The sequence below is a fragment of the Sparus aurata genome, chromosome 23 (genome assembly GCF_900880675.1).
Source record: "Sparus aurata chromosome 23, fSpaAur1.1, whole genome shotgun sequence".
Lineage (NCBI taxonomy): Eukaryota > Metazoa > Chordata > Actinopteri > Spariformes > Sparidae > Sparus > Sparus aurata.
The window spans coordinates 8,692,254-8,715,035 of NC_044209.1; the positions used below are offsets into that span (position 1 = coordinate 8,692,254).

A 22,782-nucleotide genomic window follows, 5' to 3' on the forward strand; every position below is an offset into this window, starting at 1 on the left:
TCTATGTTGTATACGTATATATATATATTGCCTAGATTACATGTACATATATTGTTTTATGTCTTTTGTTTTGTTGAATAGCATTATTGTTATTTTTGTTGTGATTGTGCTTTGGCAACACATGTTAAATGTCATGCCAATAAAGCCTTTTGAATTGAATTAAAATTGACTGAGGTGCTGAGCTTGATTGACAACCCCAGCTGCCTTCACATGTCCAATCAGAGCCAGGCAGCAGGTGAGAAGAGGACGGAGAGGAAGAGGAAGAAGACGACGACGGCTCTCTAACAGAGACGCCTGTGCAGAGCCCTGTGGTGACCTCACCCAGCTCTTCTGTGGGTAGCGGGTCATGTAGCAGGAACATGAACAACAGAGGTCGCTCATGTAGCTCTGACAGGACAGAGCAGGAGGAGGAGAGGTCGCTGAGTACACCTGATGTAAGCAGTGGATCTCCTCAGAGAGCAGAGCCCGCGATGGAGGCAGAGAGGTTCCAGATGTGGTGGGGTATACTGGAGGGATATAAAAGGTATACAATGCATATTCTCACCTGAAATGTGTATTATAGTGGACTACCTTTGTTTGAAGCGACTGTACATGTGAGGAATCCCTGTTTGCCCGTTACCAGAGAGCTTTCTGTGTTCATGTCTGGTGCCACAAGTGGTGAGTAGGCTTAGTTTATAAAATGTATTTTAACATACAGTGAGTCTATCTAATTTTAGTTTCCCCTTTTTTCAGGTTCACCTGCACAATAGCCACTGTTGTTCTGTCCACATTTTTGCCTTTAGTTTAATTTTGTGTTTTGTTTGAACTATTTGTTCTGTCCCTTGTTTAGGTCAATTTTCCTTAGGTACATTCAACGTTTAATCTGTTCAAACCAACTGGGTTACCTAACTGTACTTTTTTTTTTTTTGATTATTTGTTTTCTGATTTGTTGAGTTATTTTCCTAAGCAGAGTACCATACTGTTGGGAGGCTAGGCACATGTGGTGAAGTCCCTTCATCTGCTGCATGTGAGTAAACACACAGGTACACTATTGACTGCAGCATTGTGCTGTGAGGTTTGCTGTGCTGCACTGAAGGTGAGCAGTGTGAAGTGGTAGCACCCCTGGACACTGCCTCTGTGTAGTCTGCTGCTCCACATACGGTCTCAGCTTAGTTTTCCTTTTTCATAGTCATGGTTGTACTGACTTTTTAATACAATTACACTGATTATTTTTAGTATTTCATATTGAGGCCTTTTTAAAAGATAATTGTAATAAAGTTATTTATATTCACCTCACTGATTTGAAGAGGTTTTTATTTGCTCATTAACTGTTTCTCTTTCTTCTCAGCAGTTCCAAGCCCTGCCTGTTTACGTTGATTATTTTGATATTTAAAATAAAACCATTAATTTACTTTATAACTCACATCTCTGCCTATTCACTAACGAGCCTGTGTGTTCATTTCTACCCACTTCACAACCAATATCCGAAGTTCAAATATTTCTTGGGGTTGAGAGTCCCAAGATGACTTACTAACCCCTAACCCTAACCCTGCTCCAGGACAAGGCCAGCAAGCCCTAGACGAAAGTCGAGGTTAGCCCACTTTGGAATGTACCAACGTGAAAGCTTTCTTAGCCCGAGACTAACGGCTCTGTTTGCCTGGGGCTGGCACAAAGCTTTTCAAACACGTTTCAAACTAGGGGGGACAAGAGGAACAAAAGACCGGGAAAAGTGGTGGAAGGTTCCAAAACACCTGTTTAGAACATCCCACAGGTAATGATGTTGTGATGTCCAGATGTTGTGATGAGCACAGCATAAAAGTGACTCCCCTCTTTCCCAACTTTTGGCACTTTCTCCTTTTATTCGTGACTTTTTGCAGGACTGTCAAAACAAATGAGAATTTGTAAACAAAATGTATTCCAAGCTTTCAGGTCACTTTGTGGTTTTGAGGTTGTCAGTTTCTGGTAAACAGGGGATTAGTCAGGAGGAAGGGGTTAGACCCAAACACAGTAAAACAGGGGACATGAGGCAAGATCAGTGATGAACAAAAAGCAAGCTTTATTTTAAAGCTGAATGCAAAACCCAAAACAGACAAAACGGGGACGAAAGAACAAAGTAGCAACTGAACAGCGAAACAACAAAGTGCAAAGGAAAAAGGGCAAAGTACAAATCAAAACCAAAGTTCAAATCAAAATGCAAAATGCAAAACAGGGAACCGACAGGAACAGAGACAGGAGCAGGCAAGAGCAGGGGTAGACAAAACCATACGGAGGACATACAATGACCGGACGAGGAGTGGAGGGAAACACACAGACTAAGTACACAGACACTGATTACCAAACGAGGAACAGGTGAGGAGAGAGAGGAGGGAGGAAGCCAGGTGTGTTAACAAAGGGGAGTATGGCGTTATATTTATGTCATAAGTCGCGCGAGCGAAAACACATCTGCACGCGCGCAGATCTCTCTCTCGCATAAACTATTCAGTGTCACGCGCGCAGACTTCAACTGCTGCGCGCACTACTTTGTTCTTCGCGCACATATTCAGCAACAGAGTGAAGCAGAGGCAGGTGCGAGCGAGTAAAAAAACAACAGCAACACGCACAGTAACGCTGTGAAGCTGCTTTGTGCGCGCTGGCTCTTTCCTGCTCTCGCTCTCTCTCCTCTGTGCTCACTCGCGGTGAAGCTCTGCTTGCGCGAAGCACAGACTTTTGACATTTGGGGGGCGGAGACCAAGGCCTGACCAGGCCCTCTCATGATTGGTCATTTTCCAGCCCCCACGTGGGTGCCTTTTCGTTTTTTTTTTTTTGCTGATGACAGCTTCCGTCACAGACAGGAAGCTCAGTGGTAGCGGCGGCAAATAAGAAGAAGAAGAACAAGAACAAGAACAACAACAACAACAACAACAACAAGAACGGCGACAGTAAGTATGCTGCTGTATATTTGGTTTCATATTGTATAGCAGTAGCTAACGCTAGATAGCTTTCAAGTGATGAGTTAAGTTGAGTTATCGAACTTTAGCTACCGAGCTGGCTGATTCACTCTTACTGTCTGCTAAGTCAGCTAACGTACCATTTTCGACTGAAAAAAACGGGTGCTAGTGGCAATGCTTAATTGGTTCAACTCTCGTGCCCCCAAAGAACTAGTTTGCTTTTCCACTTTTACTCTCAGTATTCACATAACCTGTTTCCTGGAATATTCCCCTGGGGTATAATTTGTTTGCTTTAGCAAAATCACAGCATATTTTAGAGACAAGTCATTAGACTAACTGTATTCGCCATCCTCCCGCAGGTTACGTGGAGAATGGCGGACCCTAAAGAGGTGAATTATTGTAGAACGTTAAAATGTTTGGCATAAAGTGGGTTGTTTTTGGCAAAGACTGTCTCGAGTAACGCGATGTTATTTTCTCCCTGTTCCTTCAGGACGACTTGCGCAATGTAGCACAAAATCTGCTAAACCTGTTGAGGACAACTGTGCAAACGTCATCCAACAGTATGTAAAGTTAGCATCAGTGTTTACCAAATGTTTAAGGGGGCACACTTTAAAAAAAAATGCCAAACAGTGGTGAGTAAATAGGTGTTGTTAATAATAATAATAATAATAATAATAATAATAATAATAATGATATTGATAATAACAGTAACTGAATGCACAGATGAAGATCTAATTGTTTTCATGCCCTGTCATCAGCCAAATAATGTCCATATTTTGAAGACTTATTTGATATTTTTCTTTGTTTCGTCTGATACAATCTGTACAACCTTGCCAGCAATACATAGTGTGGTTGTAGTTTCATTGTGTTTCTTCCTTTATACATAAACACAGTAAATATAATATAATACAATAGTTTATTGCATTCATTATGGAAGTTTTCCTGTCACTATGCACCCACCAAGTAATTTAGCTTTTTATGTTGAATGTATTGTTTATGAAGCTCAGGGACAGGGACAGAGCAGGGCCAGCTTGCAGTCACCACCCCAAGAACCAGGGACCTCTGTCCAGAGAGACATGGCCAGGTTTGGTTTCTGTTTCAAAGATACATTTGGATGTGAACTTTTAGCCAGTCCTTATATGTGTAAAATGATTTTACACATGGTTTTACTAAAATCTCTTCGGAATTGGCTTTTGAATTTCTGTAAAAGTGAGGGAGAAAACAACACAGATATGTCAGGAGGAGCCCTCATCAGTTGAGGTCTAGGAATAATTTGAATTTCTGCACCTTTTCTTTTAGGTGTTTCCCTGGACTATTTAAAGACAGACGGCAAGCTAGGCCGTCTGGATCACTGTTGCCAAAAAAAAGACCAGGAGCAAAGATAACTCCGGTCCAGTTTTTCCTACTGCAAAGCCCCTCGGATAGAATGCATAAACCTTCTGAGGAGCTCACACTTCTACAGGCTGGGTTGGGAAGGAGAACTGTGAACATCCCAGAGGATGCCAACCACAAAGAGGTACGTGAGCTGATATGACACTGATTAAAGTATCAAACGGGGTGAAAATGTAAATTTGCACAAAATAACCACACCCCTTACCCAAAGAATATACAGTAACAGTTTATGGTGGATGTCAGCCACCAACGCCATTTCACTTAATCTAGGAAAGCCACCATAAAGCATATACACTTCTCTAGTCATCATTACCCTGATAAATATTTCATCCTTTCTTACATCCATAGATTACAAACATTCTTTGTGAAAGTTATCCAAAGATGACCGATCTTGAGGGGGCCTGGATGCTGCACAAAGCCATGGGTAAAATCCCAAAAATAAAACTTGACATTTTATTCAAAGTGAAAAAAAATGTTTTGATTTCATTCTGTTATAATGTTGTCATTTAAATATATATGATCGTTTGAACAGAAATATACTTGTTTAATATTTAAACCCAAACAGGAGGTTCAGGGCAACGAAAACTGAACCTTGTGTCACCAGAAGAAGCGGGATACACCGGGGCCAGTCTTGTGAAGACCTGGGGAGGCAAGGGCTGTCTCTACATAATGCCCATCCAGCACACGCTGGACATTACTCCCTTGCCCTTTACCTCTCCAGAATTCCAGGCCATGCCAAAAGCCCGATGTGTATCCTGTCAGGAGTATGTGCCCCTGCAGCTCCTAAGCCTCCATGCTGAAACATGTGCCCAGACTAAAGGCAATGATGAGGTATGGCTTGCTCATAACGGACTAATATGTTGATGGTTTTTCCTCTGTTCGTCGTACAGGTTGGTGTTGTCAGCATGTAATCCCCTGAATTACACAAAGTAGTGAATGGTGGGACCATTATCCCCACCCCATTAGCTTACCAAACATGCTATCAAGACACCTTGTAAGTTCTCAATTTTATATTACTTTTATAGAACAAATCTGATGACGACATCATCGACTTGGATATGGTTTTCGATGATGAGGATGTGGTAAGCTATCAAGACAAACCCTTATTACGAATAGAGGTCATATGTAATATTTCATAGTGTCGAGACAGGGGACTATGATTTTATTATCAGACATTTATTATATCAATGACCCAATGATTCTATACAGGTGTCCACTGATGTGCCGTCACCATCAAGGTTGGTGCATGAGGTGAGCAGACTGTAGTGCTAAATCAAATGGTTATGTTTTATTATGTAGGTAAACAGTTTCAGAGTTAGATTATATTTGTGATATTTTACAGGTGTCTGCTGATGTGCAACCACTACATTTGAGTAAGGTAAGCAGACTGCGAAGTCAATCGTCTTGTTTCCTTTTAAATAACAGTCAGTGTTGCTACCTCCTCATCTGCAGGCTACAGTTATAATTAAAAGGTTGTACACTTTCTCATTTTTAAAAAACATTTCTTGTTGTACACAGCAAGTCAATTCATGTGCTATTAAAATGTAGTTATCTATGAAAGAATTAAACAGTGGCATGTTAAATAATACCACAGACTCACACAATGTTGTATCAGATCTCTGAAACGGCAGTACCCCTTTTCCTTTTTGTCCTTTTTCAAATGGACTTTAAAAGTCATTCCTTATTTTCATAGGTTGCTTGTCCATTGTGCTGTGAGGTGTTTTCAGAGAATGACATCCTCACACATGCCAGTGCCTGCGGGGAGAAGTAAGAGCAATTGATTCCACTGGCTATAAAATGTCTGTAAAAGGAAAAAATTACATGAGTTAACAACTTAGGCTTTCATGGAAATTGATAATGCTATTGCATCTTCACAGAGACACAAATGAACAGCAAACCAGTACCCATGAGCAACATGATTACAACAGGTGTGATTTAGACTATTTTGTTTATTGTGTGACCTGATCTGGACCAGAATTATCAGTAATGTTGTCTCAATATGGTTCTGTAGTGTGTCAGCCATCCTGTTGTCACTTCAAAAGAAAATTGACCAAACCCAGACATTCAACATCAGCGTAACAAGACAGGACATGTATGAAAGGGGAATGAGACAGTGGTCCCGTCAAAAAAAAGGCTCCCCAAAGAATCCCCTTGTGGTTTCATTCATTGGAGAATATGGAATTGACCAAGGAGCTCTCCGCAAAGAGTTTCTTACAGGTATGTGTTTTTGATCAAGGCCCAAGTGAGTAATGACATTCATATTTAATAAATTAACAACATAGATAAAATCTTGCATCATTACAGAAGTGATGCGTGGAATTGAGGCACATTTCTTTGAGGGAGATGGGGAAAAGGGGAAAAACCCTAAATACAGTCTTTTAGACTACCAGGACAACAAATTCAAGTAAGATGACAAACATTTATTATTGAAATTTAGTGGAAATATTACAGGATTATAGTTATTTCATGTTTTTCAAAACCGTTTGTGTCATTGTCAATAAGGACGTGTGGAGAGATTTTTGCCACAAGTTTGGTACAAGGGGGTCCTGCACCGAACTTTCTCACAAGATGGTGTTACCATTTCTTGTGCCATGGGACGATGGACAACAACAGTGTGCCCAATGACGTCACTTCTCCTGACATCAAATGCCTGCAGAAAGAGGTTTTGACACAGTTTTATTAATATACACCTTTTCTCACGTTACGTTGTAATCATCAGAAAAATGTTTCTATCCTTTGTCAGAAACATGGTTTATTATGTGATTCCAGATTGAAGAAGCAAATGAAGATGCACTGCTGCAACTTTCAGACACGATTGTGGCATGTGGCTACATGGGGCCAATTCATGTTGACCACAAAAAAGCCATCACAGAGTATGTTCGGCACAACATTTAAATATTTGTCTCAAAATGTCTTGGTGCTAAAATTTTCACTCTGATTCAATACTGCATTTTTTTGGGGGGGGGGGGCGCTATTAGTGCTGTTTCTTTGCATGGACTGTTGAGGCTCATCCCTATCCTCAGCCAGCTACGTGAGGGACTGAGGTTGTATGGACTGGATGAGGTTTTGGGCCACCATGGCAGGATGTGCCAGCAACTTTTTGTTCCTGGCTTTATACAGGAGGTTAGTTACATCAGTTAAGAGTTTTTGAATTAAAATGGTCAACATGTGATTTTTGTCTTACTGTTCCTTAAAAGGATGATTTGGATTTTTAAACATTAAGTTCTATGAAATGCATGCCAGTAGTATAGTGGATGCAAAGGTGTTACGTGCTCATTGCTTCATTACAAGGGAAGTTATAGCATAGCAACCACAGCCAAAGACTTTTTAACAATCAGTTCCCATTAACATCATTAACATTAGTTATCAATATTTTATCCCATACACATACATTTTTAAACATATGATCTACAAACCATACTGCACTTGTGAGTGGAGCATGTGTGATTCTTATCTTTTCGGATATATAATGCTTCTGTATATTATGTTTCCTTTATTTAGGTGGATTCAGACTTCGTTGTGAATGCTCTGTGTCCCTCATTCAGTGAGGAAGGCACAACGAGAAGGCATCGGGAGATGAAAATAATCAACTTCCTGCAGGATTTCCTGCAAAAGCTGGAAGATAGAGGTAACAAGATGAATAGAAACATTTTCTTTGATATTGGTCTGTCAATTTCTATTTTTATCATTTTCTAGGATTATACACTTCAATTCAGTCAGACTACTTGCAATTTGCATACTTGAGAATTTCTTAGTTTGGTAAACCTTCCTTCTTTATGATGGGCTAGAGTTAGGGCACTGTGCCAATGGCAATGTTTTAATTTATATCTTTGTATTTATCTACATGAGAAGAGGAGGAGAGCAAAGACAACGACGAAGAAGAGGGGATATCCTGCCAGGAAAGTCACCTGCCAGCTGTGCCTGGAACAACTGGCAAGGGGAAGCTTTTAACTGTGAGAAGTTTCTTACAGTGGGTGACGGGACAAGGACATCTGCCACTGATAGAAACCGAAAGAGAGATGTTCAAAATTTCAATCAGCTTTACCCATGACTGTCAAACCCACTATGGGGAACACAGCCTTTGCTTCCCCACAGTAAACGCTTGTGCAACAGGGCTTAATTTTCCCACACAGCACATTGAAACCTTTGAGGATTTTGAGAAAAACCTCACAACAGCCATCCATTTTGGATTTGACTTCAGTAGGCACTAAAATAGCCTCAAATCAGCCTCTTTATTTCCCATCATTAGGGCCCGAGTACTCCACCCAACATTTACAAAAGTTGTTATTCGCCAAACAAGTGTCATGTTTGTTCGTTTTTTTCTGAAAATCTAGTACAGTAGAACATTCTATGCAGTTGTAAGATGTTTTTTCCCCCAATTTTTCCTTGACAGTGTATGTTTATTACACTTGGTGCGTTTCACCTCAGAGGAGGACATGAGTTCTTTTAAATGTGCCTCTAAAGTTATTACATTTTCAAAAATTGTACAGTATTCCATCATGGCTCTTTTTTTTGGGGGGGGGGATTTCTTCCTCTTAGAATTTGTTGTCCAGAACTGCTTTCACAGTTTGAGAACTGTTTTCAATAAAACCCAAAAATGTGCTAATGTTTGATTTGTTAACTGCAACAGCGCTGAGGACAGGACATGGCACTTGACAGTTAAAAACACTCAAAACATTCAGATTAAGACCATAAGGGCATTTTCAGTTTCACTGTATTTAATTTTTATCCAAATTACAAACATTTTCAACAGATTTCCAAGGTGGAGGGGGTATGGAACACACTGCTACAGCAGTAAGGGAGCAGCATCTTAACATTAAGCTATGGCAGTCAGTTTGCAGACAAAGCAGAAACCACATACTCCCGACACAGGAGGTAAAGATTTCGGCTATCAGTGTCTCCATTTTCATGGAGCAGCATCTGCATCTCCTGTAGCTGCCGATCATTCAGTGGACAGTCGATTTCGGGAACCACTACCGCACCATCTACATCCTCTCCGAAGTCTGTGGCCACATCCCAGTCAATGTCTGGTTCCTGAATATCCTGGAAATTGTAGAAGACAGAGTAACACACCATGTCTCATTCCATATCTACAGCAACACATGCAATGAGTTATCCTAAATGTTTTGGCTTTAGTGACAGTGTTGTTTAACGTAACAAAAAAGTATACTTGAACAAGTCGAGATATCAAGTTTCTGACAGTCACATAAGCAAAAATTATTTGAGTAAAAGTTTTGGCTATCAAAACTACCAAAAGTAAAAGTAAATTTCAGGGAAATTTTTTTTATAGTTGAAGGTAAGGTTAAATGATACAAATATTGACATAATTCGCTACCGTTTGTGTTCACTGGTTATCAGCTTATCCAATTTTATAACATCAATATGAAACATTTTGGTTATTACTTTTGTTATTAATCTAATGGCTGATAAATTATTTAAAAGATGTGCTAGGCTGGCTGATTTATATAGAAGGTTGGTGAGACTTAAAATGAAGACAATTATTAGAAAAACAGATTGACAAATGAAACTGCATTATTTTATCCCTAAAGTTGAAGTGGACTTGAGGTCATGAGGCCGAAAATTGAAATCCTCCATTATAACGATGAAAAGTGCATTGAGCTGATGTAAGTGGTGATTTGGCGCTGTATAGATAAAGCAAATGGAAATGACAATGCTGTGCCCAAATGAAGTACTTGAAAGAAATTTCTGTAACTTTTCACCTGAAAATAATGGTTAAGTAATTTAAAATAATTTCAATGGTACACTGGAGAATTGCATTCATTATAAAAGGAAAGGGTAACCTCAAGATTCTCCGGCTGGTCAACTGGTCTGAGCATACTTCCTGCAAGCCAGAGCTGTTCAGGAGTTTTGTTCCCTTCACTTCTGAGAGGGTGGTTGTTCCAAGCCTCGACAAAAGCCTCCAGGTCTGCCTTCAGTTTTGGAAGGAAGGTCAGGTGCACAGCAAAAAGATCTTCTGTTGAGGACAGGGTAATAGTAAATCATTATGTTTATAGGTGCACATCAAACACAGCCTATACAATTTAACATTAAGTACAGGGTTTCCTTTTGAAATTACATCCATGATGGTTTTTCCTAGTGTTTTTGTATCATTTTGGAAATTCAAAAATTAGAAGATCTGCAATGAACCATGATTCCATTAATGTTCATTACAGTAGCCCAAACATTTGTCAACCATATACTAACCAATACTTTTGAAACTGACTAATTTTACAAGGACTAGCATCATCTGGAGTGGCATCACCACCCCAAAAGACCCTTACCTTTGGAAGACACATCAAGAAGATGATCAGTTTCAAGGTTATGGAGAGCACGGTAATATTTTGATGTGACACATGTCCTGACATCCCGCCATAAGCGTTCAATCCTACAAAGACAGAAATTAACATTATTTCAACCTCTTAATTGAAGCTTTAATATTACAGTGATGTCTGCGTTTTTTAGCTTTAGCAGTGTGTTTTTGTTTTTTCACACCTTTTATTTACTCAGAACTGGGATTTCCATTTTTACAATTTGCTTGAGGGCACATGAATGCACCACAGTCTAATTGGTGCCATGTGTAAAAAATTATGTTATATTTCATGTCATAAACGACTTGTTTTTTGCTTAAGTGCAAAAATGGCAGTATTATCTTATTTTGCTGTATCTTGCACTTCTGCTTATAGTGGGGCTCAGTTAGGTCAGATGAGTGTTTATCATCAGGTCAATTCAGTCAGCACCAACTCAGGTTTGGACAGTTAAAAGCGTGAGAATCATAAATCTTTCCTAACACCAGGACAGGCATGCAGAATTTTAAAATACCTTTGATTGTGGACACTTTTTCCAGACAGGAAACTTCCTCGGCCAGTTCCGCGGATGGTGAACATGTGTCGTGCAATTTCCACAATCTCCACGCCTTGATCACCTCTTACCCTGAGGTGCAAGCACAGATATTAAAATGTGTAGCAATCTGTCCGTGAGGAATAATGCACAGAACTCCAGTGCACGAAACTTGCAAAGTGCGCCTGGTCTATGAAATTAGAGCCCAAGTATAAGAAATGACATTACTAAACCTTTAACATTACAATCCCAGATTCCATGTTGAAATTATGTCTAGTAATAGCCCACAACAAACATCCATCATGTTTGTGCTGGTACACTGCACTTTAACACAAAATGTTCACCTTAAAGGCATGCCGTGGATCTCTGTAGCCCTTTTGAAGGCAGCAAATGCAGTGGATGCACGGTTATTTGTTGCAGCTTCCAAGCACATCACCTGTGTTATGATAAGAAATGTATGATACATGTAGATAATTTGTTTTGTTTTTAATTATTTATTGTACTCAGGTCATTGCAACGTGGAAATTCTTTTTGACAATTTAAAGGTATATCCCAACAATATATTCAGAGAGCAGACTTGGGTGAACCCTGAATAATACTTTCATTATTTCACAGCAATGCCTGGCAGTTAAACTTCCAGTGTTTCCTTGCATTTGTCAACCATATGTTTGCATTATGAAATTATTACATATCTAAACCACCCACACCTTAGCTTACATAAACCCTACATAATGAATGCCAATGAAATTAAATGTTACCTTCCTGGAGTAGCCATCCACTGTCCCAAAAAGTACAATGTTGTACCTGTTGGGAGTATAAAGCATTATGTTACAACTTCCAACCTGGAAATGTCAAAATGTCATGGCAAGTAGCTACATATTTGTATTTTCTTAACCTTTAGGAGTTCCTCATACATTCTACTCCATTTATACCCCTAACATTTGGTTCAAAGGAGGATTACCGACAAGTTATAGTTTTGGTCATCCTACATTCAAAAAAAGAGTTGCTTTTAGAGTCACTTTAAAGAAGCAATATGGAATATAAATTGGAGAGTGAAGATCAGAGAAGAAAGAGGAGCACAGGAAGAAGCTAGAGATGAAACTGCAGCAAACACTGACTTCAGATCATCTGGAAACAGGAATCAGTGTGGGCTGGGGCAACAAAATTAATGAAATCATGTTGACTCATCTGATATCTCCCCTCATTCACTCTCTACTTTGCTATCATGTATGTGAACATGTTCTTCATGTCTTCACACCCTTGAATGTGATTAAAAATTAATTTAATTTAAATTATTCATGCTTGGTTCCAGTATTTAATGCTGAAGTTGTATTACAAACTGACGCATTTTAAATGCTTAAAGTCAAATGTCATTATGGGGAACCAAGCATTTTCTGACATAAGCAACACTGTGTTGCAGATAATATAGGAACTCTCAAGGGTTTCAACAGTACAAACCTGATCAATTTGTGGTTGGTATCACAATGCCACAGTGAAAGGGGCCCCCTGACAGAGTACGTTCTGCGCACAATGCAGCCCATTCCAGTCAGTCTGGAAAGAATCCCCAGAGAGTCGACTCGGTGCATTGATGCAGCAACTCTCCTCCACTGCACATGTATTCCAAGTGACTTCAGTCTACCTTTCACCATGCGGTAGCCTGCTGCTGGCATTTCAGTTTTTATTTGTTGGACTGTCTCATCCAGCTCCTGGTCTGTCAAGTTGCTGTAGAACTGTCGTGCAGAAAGGTCAAATTCCCTCATTCGTCGGTTGACTGTACTGGCTGAAACACCAAGTAACATTGCAATGTAGTGCACTGGGAGATTTATCTCCAGTAGCTCGATCAGTCTCTCTTCTTCGATGCTGTACCTGGGCCGACCGATCTCACCAGTTACTGTCTGAACAGTGCTGCGGCTGACATCATCCCATTCAATGCGGTCCATTACTAGCCTGAGTAATTCCTGTAAGGCCACTACAATTTCTGGGGAGATATTTACATGCCTTGAAAGTGCTTCAAATAAATAGAGTTCTTGTCGACATGTGAATAGCAGGAAGTCCAAATCAAGAGGTGCTCTTGAGAGAGCTGACTCCAACTTTGTTATTAGCCTTGAAATCATCTCATCTCTTAGGATGCCCTGTTGACATGGAAAGCAAAACTTTAAAGATCGTATTAAAAATGATGATCCTTATTCACATAAAACATTTTTATACATATAAAAAAGACAGAAGTTCATATCAGACAACACATGCCCTGTAAACACACATATGTAATGGTCTCAGGGAGTTGTTTTTTGGACAGTTCACTATACATTATCTCGCTTAGAACATGGCTTACTAGTAAATAACAATAAGTAATGTGGCACAAAATAATTTATTTATTGAGTATAGGAGTATTTCCGACTGCTATGTTGGTTTTATTCAACGTTACATCATTAACGTTAATTGTGATTGTTATTTACCGTATTCCCTCAATAAATAGCTGGTCTCATATCATGGCTGGATCAAAACATTAAGAATAAACAAGAAAAAGAAAAGAAAAGGAAACTGGACAAGGATGATCAGAAAGTCTTTCAATAATAAGCAAGGTTGTTACTTACGTGTAAATCTTCAGGTGTTGCCATTACTGCTCTTCTTCTTCTTCTTCTTCCACTTCTTCTTCTTCATAAACAGAGTGAAGCAGAATGTTAAATATGAGTATGTGAATACTGAGAGTAAAAGTGGAAAATTATACCCCAGAGGAATATTCCAGGAAACAGGTTATGTGAATACTGAGAGTAAAAGTGGAAAAGCAAACTAGTTCTTTGGGGGCACGAGAGTTGAACCAATTAAGCATTGCCACTAGCACCCGTTTTTTTCAGTCGAAAATGGTACGTTAGCTGACTTAGCAGACAGTAAGAGTGAATCAGCCAGCTCGGTAGCTAAAGTTCGATAACTCTACTTAACTCATCACTTGAAAGCTATCTAGCGTTAGCTACTGCTATACAATATGAAACCAAATATACAGCAGCATACTTACTGTCGCCGTTCTTGTTCTTGTTGTTGTTGTTGTTGTTGTTCTTCTTCTTATTATTATTTGCCGCCGCTACCACTGAGCTTCCTGTCTGTGACGGAAGCTGTCCTCAGCAAAAAAAAAAAAACGAAAAGGCACCCACGTGGGGGCTGGAAAATGACCAATCATGAGAGGGCCTGGTCAGGCCTTGGTCTCCGCCCCCCAAATGTCAAAAGTCTGTGCTTCGCGCAAGCAGAGCTTCACCGCGAGTGAGCACAGAGGAGAGAGAGCGAGAGCAGGAAAGAGCCAGCGCGCACAAAGCAGCTTCACAGCGTTACTGTGCGTGTTGCTGTTGTTTTTTTACTCGCTCGCACCTGCCTCTGCTTCACTCTGTTGCTGAATATGTGCGCGAAGAACAAAGAAGTGCGCGCAGCAGTTGAAGTCTGCGCGCGTGACACTGAATAGTTTATGCGAGAGAGAGATCTGCGCGCGTGCAGATGTGTTTTCGCTCGCGCGACTTATGACATAAATATAACGCCATAGGGGAGGAGCACAGAGGGGCAGACCAGGAGGGAACAAGGCAGACAGACAGAGGGAGACAGAGGGCTGACCACAGGAAAAACTTAAAGGCACAAGGCATGAGAAATCCAAAACATGACAACACAAAAAACACAAGGCAAAATCAGGAATCATGACAGAGGTAACGTTAGTGCTTTGTCGCATCTTCTCGCTATCTCTGTACTGTTTTTCATGTTGTGTCTTTAAGTGGTAGAAAAGATTAGATGTGTTCGAGTCGCTTTGTACAACTTGTTGGCAGCATGTTTTGCAGATTCACGTTGTCTGGTCGGTGTCTGACTTTTTAAACCCAAACCAAAGCCAAAGCCAAACGATGGCGTTCCGGTTCCCCCTTTTCGGCTTGGCTTCTTGGGGTTCTGCTTCTGTATCTGCGTCTGATGTAACGTTACTAGTAATGTTATTTTCGTCTTCCATTGCGCTCTTCTCCGTCTCCGCCATGCTGCTTTTCCTCTGTTTACTCCCGAGCAACCGGTGCCGTAAATGAGTCCTTACAGGTGACGTAAGGTCACTACCACAAAGCAGTAACGTTGCTGCAGTTACATTAGCCTTCACACAATGAACTTGTTTTGAAATGAAAATTTGGATATCCAACGGTCATTCCAAGGTTGTGTTGTGCTTTACACACCGTATTAAATCACAACCATGGTGTATGTTAACGTTAGTGTAGCAACAGTGCTAAACAAGTAGGCTACACGTTAAAATTACGACATAAACGACAGAGGGTTATGGTTATATCCTATAGTAGACATTTTTATATCGCACTACGATGTATATCGTAATATTGCACAGCTCTAATTTACACTATTTACAGCAGAGATCTGTGATGGCACAAAGTTGCTGATTAGCAACACAGCACAGTCGTTTACAGTATGGCACATTCTGGTTGAGAGCCAAGAAAAAAAAAGTCAAGCCAGTGTTGGTGGGTGCTATTTAAAAGTATAGGCACCATCAGTCTTCAGTCTAATTATTTATCTGTAAATAGGCTGTAAATAGGCTAGTTTAGTCTGTAGTGACTCAGTCTGTGCTCTGAGTTCTCTGTGCAGTCGTATGTCAGGTGCATCCAGTAATCCTCATGACTCACTCGAATAATGTCAATACACTTTAGAGAAAACATGAAAGTCACTGAGGTCACATAAATCTGCTCAGATTCTACGTAATGAGAGAGCAAAAAAAACCAACCAAACAGTTCAACCACTTAAATATTCAAAACCAGAATGAAAGGGCATTGTACAGAAGGAACTCAATGAAGAGTGGCAACAGCACTGGGATCAGGAGATATGTGGAAGACTTTAACATTCAAAATAAAGTGTGTATTGTGAGAAATAAGGGAGGAAATTGAAAAGAAAATGGAAGACGAGGACAGAGTAATCTGAAGGACCACACTTTACATGTAGTAGCTGGTTGTATAGCACCTCCAGGTTGGGGTGGTTACAACATTTGTATTCTGTTTTTAGCAACGAGATTAGAGAAGAGATAGTGATTTGAATATGGGGCTACTGGACACTACAATTTAAAGTTTGTCTGCCTCCCATACTGCATCATGTGAGATGTGAGATACAGTATAAAGGGAAACACAGGAAACACTGTGTCCTGGTCTGCTCACTTCTCTGTGACAAGTAAAGCCAAACTCTCTAGCAGTGTTGGGTATAGTTACTTTGGAAAGTAGTTAATTAGATTACAACGTTACCATCAATTAAAAGTAATCAGTTACGTTACAGCGTTACCTAAGAATAAAAACGCGTTAGAGTACTCATGCGTTACGAAAAATTAAAAGCCGTTTGCAGCGCCTCGCACATGCTGCAACCTAACTGCCACACACACAGCCTCCTTTAAATGCATCGAGAAGTCATGGATTTTTGCGGTCGACAGAAGCTTTTCACAAACGCAGAGTGTGCATTTTACCGTTATGTTGTTCTTGTCCTTTTCGCTGGCGAATTGAAAATAATGTGCGTACTTCCACGATGCAAAAGCTGTCCTCTCTGCCATCTTGCCGGGGGTTCGAAAACACTCACACACACACACAACACAGGTAACGTAGGTCAGCAGCAGGGCACAGACGCATCACAGCGCTGCACCTCCGCTGACACATCCGCAGGTGGCACAGTACTGTCTGACAAAAAGCAGGCTGTAGTCGGGATTTTCCTTTCCTTATCCAGAGAAATTCTTAAAATAACGGGTTACTTTTTGAATAAATAACGAAGTTACTGATTGCTTGACGCACGAAACTAACGCGTAAAAAGTAATTAGAGTACTCAACACTGCTCTCTAGCGTAATCTCTAAATAACTTCCCCAAAATAACGTTATCACAGAAGTCAATGGTGTGCATGGGGGGGGTGGGCAGTGGCCTAATTGTTGGAAAATGCACACTAAAGTGCCCTCTTGGGTGCCAAAATGCGCGCTGAAGCACCATCTTGGGAGCCAAAACGCGCGCTGAAGCGCCCTCTTGGGAGCCAAAAAGTGCGTTAAAGTGCCCTCTTGATTGGCAAAACACAACAAACTGCCCCCTTGGCTGGTTAAAACATGATAAACTGCCCTCTTGGGTGACAAAATCAGGCACTGAAGTGCCCTCCTCAGAGCCAAAACGCACGCTACTGTGCCCTCTTCAGTCGCAAGAACTTGCTGTATGTGCCCTTTTTTTGCCTTTCGCCCCTGCCTTTCAAAAGGTCTGTGCACGCCACTGGTCGAAGTCCACAATGACCTATGAATGCAACATGCTGCTCGTCAACACACACACATCAACCCCTGGATTAAATAAGAGGGGGAGGCAAGCAACCCACTTTTCCAACAGGATGCGAAATGCAGCGAATTTATCATTCCTGAAGCGTCCTAGGTGGGAGAAGCTGTCATCAAAGCAGATGTTAGCGCTGATCTGAGTGAAGCTGTAGAGGGGCATCGTGGCACTAAACGTGGCCCGTCCTGTCTTGGCATCCCACATGCCACGTGTTGCTTCATGTCTTGAGCGGTAGACGCCAGCCAGAATCAGAATCCCAATGTAGACTCTCATCTCCACTTCATCCACATTCTTCCAATCCTCACACCTTCGCCTCCCATGCAGGTTTGTGTTGGTGCACAGCAGCTGAATGATCTCCTCTGTAATAAAATGGTCAAAGGCAGACCTCAGGTTGCTGATATGGGCAACTGCATACAGGGTGGGCCCTGGGGTGAAACCAGTGGATACTGGATTGTGGTGCAGGGTCTCTTCAGCAGTGGGAAACCACATTATTTTCCCATGACGAGACATCCACTCACCCGCCAGCCCCTCTGTCTCTGCCATCAGCTGATCGGCCTCCATCGCTGTGTCTGTACCGTCCTCTTCCCCTGAGGAAGAGGAATCAGGCACTGGCTGGAAGTTGTCATCAGTGGTGTTGCTGTCATCCTCTGAGGAAGGTGTCCCATCATCTTCAGGAGAGGACATGTCCTCATCTTGGGTAGAAGATTTCTCCTCCTCAACCGCAGAGGATTTCTCTCCATCTTTACTCTCTGAGCCAATCACATACTCAAGTGCTTCAGTCAGGGCATATGACCTTCTCGCCATCTTGCCAGATAAAGAAGGATCTGGGAGCTGATAGGCTCACTTATAGCATTAGTACTGACTGCACCTGCAAAAACTCCAGGACAGATTTATAAACAGTGTCAGACTTTGTTTTTGTTTCCCCAGAAGCCAGAGGTCAAGATGACCTGTGATCCTTTTTTTGGAGAGCAGCTATTTGAGAATGTAAAGGCTATTGTGTAGTTGTGTGTGGCATTTTCTATGAAAAGATCAAAGTTACAGGTGTTTTCAACCTGTGCATCACAGCCAGGTTTGCCTTGGAAACTCAAAGCTCGATAACCTGTACCAAGAGTAATTCACCAAAACTTGTATGGTATGATACACTGTAATTTATGTCACTTTATCTTGTTAATACAATTTTTTTTTTTCATGCACAAACACACATCATTACCTGACATCCTTAGGATCACACCTATGTCAAAATTGTGTCATTCATTTGCTCCATTGGAGTGCAGGAAGCCATCATACGCCCCTAGTGGAAACTAAGAATATTAACTGAAATTGCTCCCTTGCCCAAAAATGGACAAATGACACAATCTGGTAAAAAACATTAAAAACAAAAATTTTCAAGTGTTGAGTTTAGAATGAAAGCCATTTTACCTAAATTATATGATTTTATACTGTAAATCACAAGGAATTAAAAAATGTGGTTTTAATGGGTTTCAATTGGCCAAAAGTGTCCACGATAGAGCCATAAGGTACAATTGTAGATACACAGTATAATATTGACATATTTAAAGAGCAGGTTTTGAAAATTGAAAGATCAGCCAAAAATCCAGACCCTTGCAGGGTTTCTGCAGGTATCAGCAAATCTCATTTCATGCTTTTTCATGCCCTTTTTCATGCCACTTTAAACTAATTTAATGCCAATGTCCAAATGCAGATACTTTCACACACAAATTGTAAGCATTTGACAATGCCAATTTTGTATTTGAAAATCCAAATTTAACTGTCAGATGGATCACAAGACAGTTTACAGTCATTAAATGCAACACAAAGTGCTTCACAAAATAAGAACACAACAAAATACAAATATTTCACTGGGCAGCACACATCTCTGCCCGGTGGATCTCAAAACAACATGCACTGATAATTAAAAGTAATGAACCTATACTGCTTATGGCAGTAGGCAAATTCGCCAAAATGTTGAACTATCATGTCAACCACTCACAAAAGATAGACTAACTTCAAGTAAGCACTGACATCTGAACTGAATGCTGGTATTGAAACAGGGTGTAGCCAGACTTTCCAAAGTCGCATTCGAGCCAAATGCTGCTCGCAGGTCGGTGGTCTTCCCCGCTGTCCCGGCTCTGCTGGGGCAGTCGTTGTCGCGGCTCCGCTGTGGCCTAAGTTGGCAGGAGTGGTGGTAGCAGCGGCAGCTGCAGGTGTAGGGGTGACAGCAGATGTTGCGCTGCTGGTCACGGCCAAAAAATTCGACACGGTTAACTGCTGCCTGCCTTTAAACGCCGCCTTGTGACTCCCTGACTGCATGTGAGATTTTACCGCATTGACGCCCATTGTGCAAAGTTTGAAGTTTTTTTTGCACACGGTGCAAAATGCCTCTCCGGGTTTACCTTCGACAGGCTTTAACCAGCTTCTAAATTGTTCATCATCCAACCACTTCTGCTGAAACCTGCATTTCCCCATTTTTCCGTCATTTATTTCCTCGGTTCTTTCGTCACGGCCACAGCATTCACACACACACACACACACACACTAGCTGGCATTACTCCGGTGTCTCAACTTTGTGCACCGGCCGTAAAAAGGTAGCCGATTAAAAGGTTCCGCCTGTCAACCATTACGCTATACTTCCGATCAAAATTAGATTTAGATGTTTATATAATCAAAATAAATAGTGAAAAACAATGTTTTTATTCAATCAAGTTTTTTTAATGCCTCTGAACAGCAAAGTTCATGCTTTTTCATGCCATTTCATGCCTGAATTTTCACAAAATCCATTTAATGACTTTTCATGCTTTTTAATGACCCACGGAAACCCTGCCTTGGGAAATATCATTCCATATGCATTAATGTTACGCCCCTGTAAGGGGCGAAATAGAATGGAATGAAGCGGACACGATGTTGCTGGCTTCAAGTCCAAAGTGTAATGAACAAATACACCTCTATAAACATTACATGCTCACTAAATTACACAACTGAATGTATACATTGCACTTTTAAAACAATGCACAAGAATGTATACGTCATGCTCCTTTACAGCAAACATTATACAGAATGCATGTATTTTCTCTAGCTCAAACAAGTGTGTTTTATCTCCTTAAGAAACTACACAATTACTAAATACACATACAGCACTTTTAACAATATTATGTATTGTTCTCTGAAGAAACTACACAATTAGAAAATACCTGGAAGACACCTTTAGCAAAGAGCATAATAGGCGTGCGTCGTCAAACACGATTCATGCTACCGTGGTAACTGTTAACCCTGCATAAACTTCACTCTTATTTTAGCTTCACACACAGTGTTGTTGTGCACTCACACATTTAACAAACACAATATTAGTTGAACTGCAGCACATTAGCATTACCTCTTCAACCATACAACATGAATTGAACACACTCAAAACCCGCCCTCGTACTGAACAGCGTCAGCCATGTCGCTACTGCGCTCTCTGGCTGTATGTTTCAAGCTAGCAAGCGTGCTCCCGCCGGGTTAACACTTTGATATTTAAGCCAACTGAATTCACTCGTTAACGTTACTTTTAACACATATATTTCACTATCAGCATGTTTCTTATCACTTAAACAATATCTATATTCATTTTAACACATTGCAACTATTGTTCTTACCTGTAAGGGGCGAAATAGAATGGAATGAAGCGGACACGATGTTGCTGGCTTCAAGTCCAAAGTGTAATGGACGAGCCGCGAGCAACACCATCCCCCTACAGGAACGTGAAAGACCAGAGCAATGGATTTCAGATATCAACTGAGACATCCAGAGCAATAGATTACTCGAAAGGCCAGAACAATGGATTACAGATAACTGTGAATTAAACTGAGGGAAATACAGAAACATGAACTGTGATTTTAAATGTATTCACTTAAAATTATAACTATAAAGTGAAATGACGTTGAATGCATTTTCAACACAATTTCTCTTTTACATGCAATGCCCATTGTCATATCCATTACATTAACACAGCTAAAATGATCAACAAAAAGGAAGTGAGGTGGACACAAATGGCCAGCATAGAGTCCAGAGGGTTAAGAATATATATATGTATATATATATATATACATATATATATATATATATATATATATATATATATATATATTACTACTATTATTTCGAAATATTATATAAGCCCACAGCAATATAACGTCATGGCAAGGACTATTAAATAACGCAGAGGCCTTTTTTCTGTGTTCTGGCTCGGTGCACTGTACCTGTCCTCTGTGAGGGAGGCAGGTCGAGAGGCCAGCTGCCTGAATCTGACTGGACCGAGACCCCAAGACCAAGAGAGAGATTTACTGATACTGTAGCGGAACCACGAGGTCCAAAAGAATGAAACCCGGAAAAAGACGGAAAGAAGAGGAAGAAAAACATGTAGAAGATACAGGTAGGCTACAGTAACGTCAATGTGATTAAGTGAATGAAATTAATATTGTTCGTATCGTTGTTGGAGCAGAATGTCAGCTTGCTAGCTTAACGTTACTTCGGATAGCAGCATCGTTTAATAATCAATAAATCGCTGAGTCGACGTGTGTTAATGTAACTCCACTTAAATTCATCAGGGATGTTTGGAAAGTTAACATTAGACCTGTTCAGTTGTTTTTTTACAGGTGTCTTTCCTGCTTGTATGTCAGTTAAAATGCTATTAGTTTCCATCCCCTTTGTGACAGGATAGATGCAAGCCTTTGGTTTATTGTGTCACAGTTTATGTTTGTTAAGGTTTACATCAGTGTTAAAGTGTATTACTGTTAATACTCCACACCTTAGCTCTCCCATATCATTGCACTGCCATTTTGGTTAGACCGAATTGCTTTTCAATGACAAAGTTGAATGAATCTGATCACATTTTCATTATTAGTCTATAATAGTCTTGTGTATAGTACACATCAGGCATCCGTTTTTTTATTAAGATGTAACATGCAGTGGTCACATATACTTCTCTTCTCTCTTCAGATGCACTTTTAACATATTTCACCACCACCAGCCCAGTGACACAGCATCAGGTGCTCCTGTCCCTCTTCCTCAGCACAGCAGACGGACACAGCATCAGGACTAAAGGCTGCTGACTGACTAAGTGAGATGAGAGTTAGTTCAGAGAGGGACATTTCAAATAAAAGAACAGTTACACATTTCCCAAAAACAAAGATGGGAGAGTGTCCACATGACTTTTGTAACAGAGTCTTAGTCAATGCTGAAAAAAATCAAAAGAAGCTGGCTGATTTACTCAAACAGAAATGATAGCTTGCACTGCTCCTGCTGCTAAATGTTTTCTCCAAAAGAATACAGACTTAATAAGGAAGTACTAAAGGACTGGACAAATGCAAGCCACTTT

At 40.6% G+C, this 22,782-nt stretch overlaps 2 protein-coding genes across 2 annotated transcripts; one reads left to right on the forward strand and one right to left on the reverse strand.

The window, feature by feature from the left end:
• Positions 1 to 2,868: 2,868 nt before the first annotated feature.
• LOC115576061 (uncharacterized) lies at positions 2,869 to 8,790 on the forward strand. Its single transcript, XM_030408554.1, has 16 exons — positions 2,869 to 2,897; positions 4,206 to 4,422; positions 4,647 to 4,722; positions 4,864 to 5,129; positions 5,324 to 5,380; positions 5,508 to 5,549; positions 5,641 to 5,676; positions 5,992 to 6,065; positions 6,176 to 6,226; positions 6,310 to 6,515; positions 6,603 to 6,702; positions 6,801 to 6,960; positions 7,068 to 7,171; positions 7,277 to 7,421; positions 7,800 to 7,926; positions 8,151 to 8,790. Exons 2-16 carry the CDS (start codon positions 4,333 to 4,335, stop codon positions 8,507 to 8,509), a joined length of 1,893 nt encoding a protein of 630 aa, XP_030264414.1. The 5' UTR covers positions 2,869 to 2,897; positions 4,206 to 4,332; the 3' UTR covers positions 8,510 to 8,790.
• A 271-nt stretch (positions 8,791 to 9,061) lies between these two features.
• LOC115576229 (uncharacterized) lies at positions 9,062 to 13,782 on the reverse strand. The gene is made up of 8 exons (XM_030408732.1): positions 13,730 to 13,782; positions 12,594 to 13,267; positions 11,894 to 11,939; positions 11,480 to 11,571; positions 11,118 to 11,228; positions 10,580 to 10,683; positions 10,100 to 10,272; positions 9,062 to 9,341 (listed from the first exon to the last, which is right to left on the reverse strand). Exons 1-8 carry the CDS (start codon positions 13,751 to 13,753, stop codon positions 9,129 to 9,131), a joined length of 1,437 nt encoding a protein of 478 aa, XP_030264592.1. The 5' UTR covers positions 13,754 to 13,782; the 3' UTR covers positions 9,062 to 9,128.
• Positions 13,783 to 22,782: the final 9,000 nt, after the last annotated feature.

Excerpts from the sequence above, each read along its gene's own strand:
- LOC115576061 (XM_030408554.1), top strand. The coding sequence starts at position 4,333 with ATGCATAAACCTTCTGAGGAGCTCACACTTCTACAGGCTGGGTTGGGA. Across the intron at positions 4,723-4,863 it reads GATGCTGCACAAAGCCATGG|GAGGTTCAGGGCAACGAAAA; the intron begins GTAAAATCCCAA and ends AAACCCAAACAG. Across the intron at positions 6,961-7,067 it reads TCAAATGCCTGCAGAAAGAG|ATTGAAGAAGCAAATGAAGA; the intron begins GTTTTGACACAG and ends ATGTGATTCCAG.
- LOC115576229 (XM_030408732.1), bottom strand. The coding sequence starts at position 13,753 with ATGGCAACACCTGAAGATTTACAC. Across the intron at positions 11,940-12,593 it reads ACCAACCACAAATTGATCAG|GTACAACATTGTACTTTTTG; the intron begins GTTTGTACTGTT and ends TACTCCCAACAG. Across the intron at positions 11,229-11,479 it reads ATCCACGGCATGCCTTTAAG|GGTAAGAGGTGATCAAGGCG; the intron begins GTGAACATTTTG and ends CTTGCACCTCAG.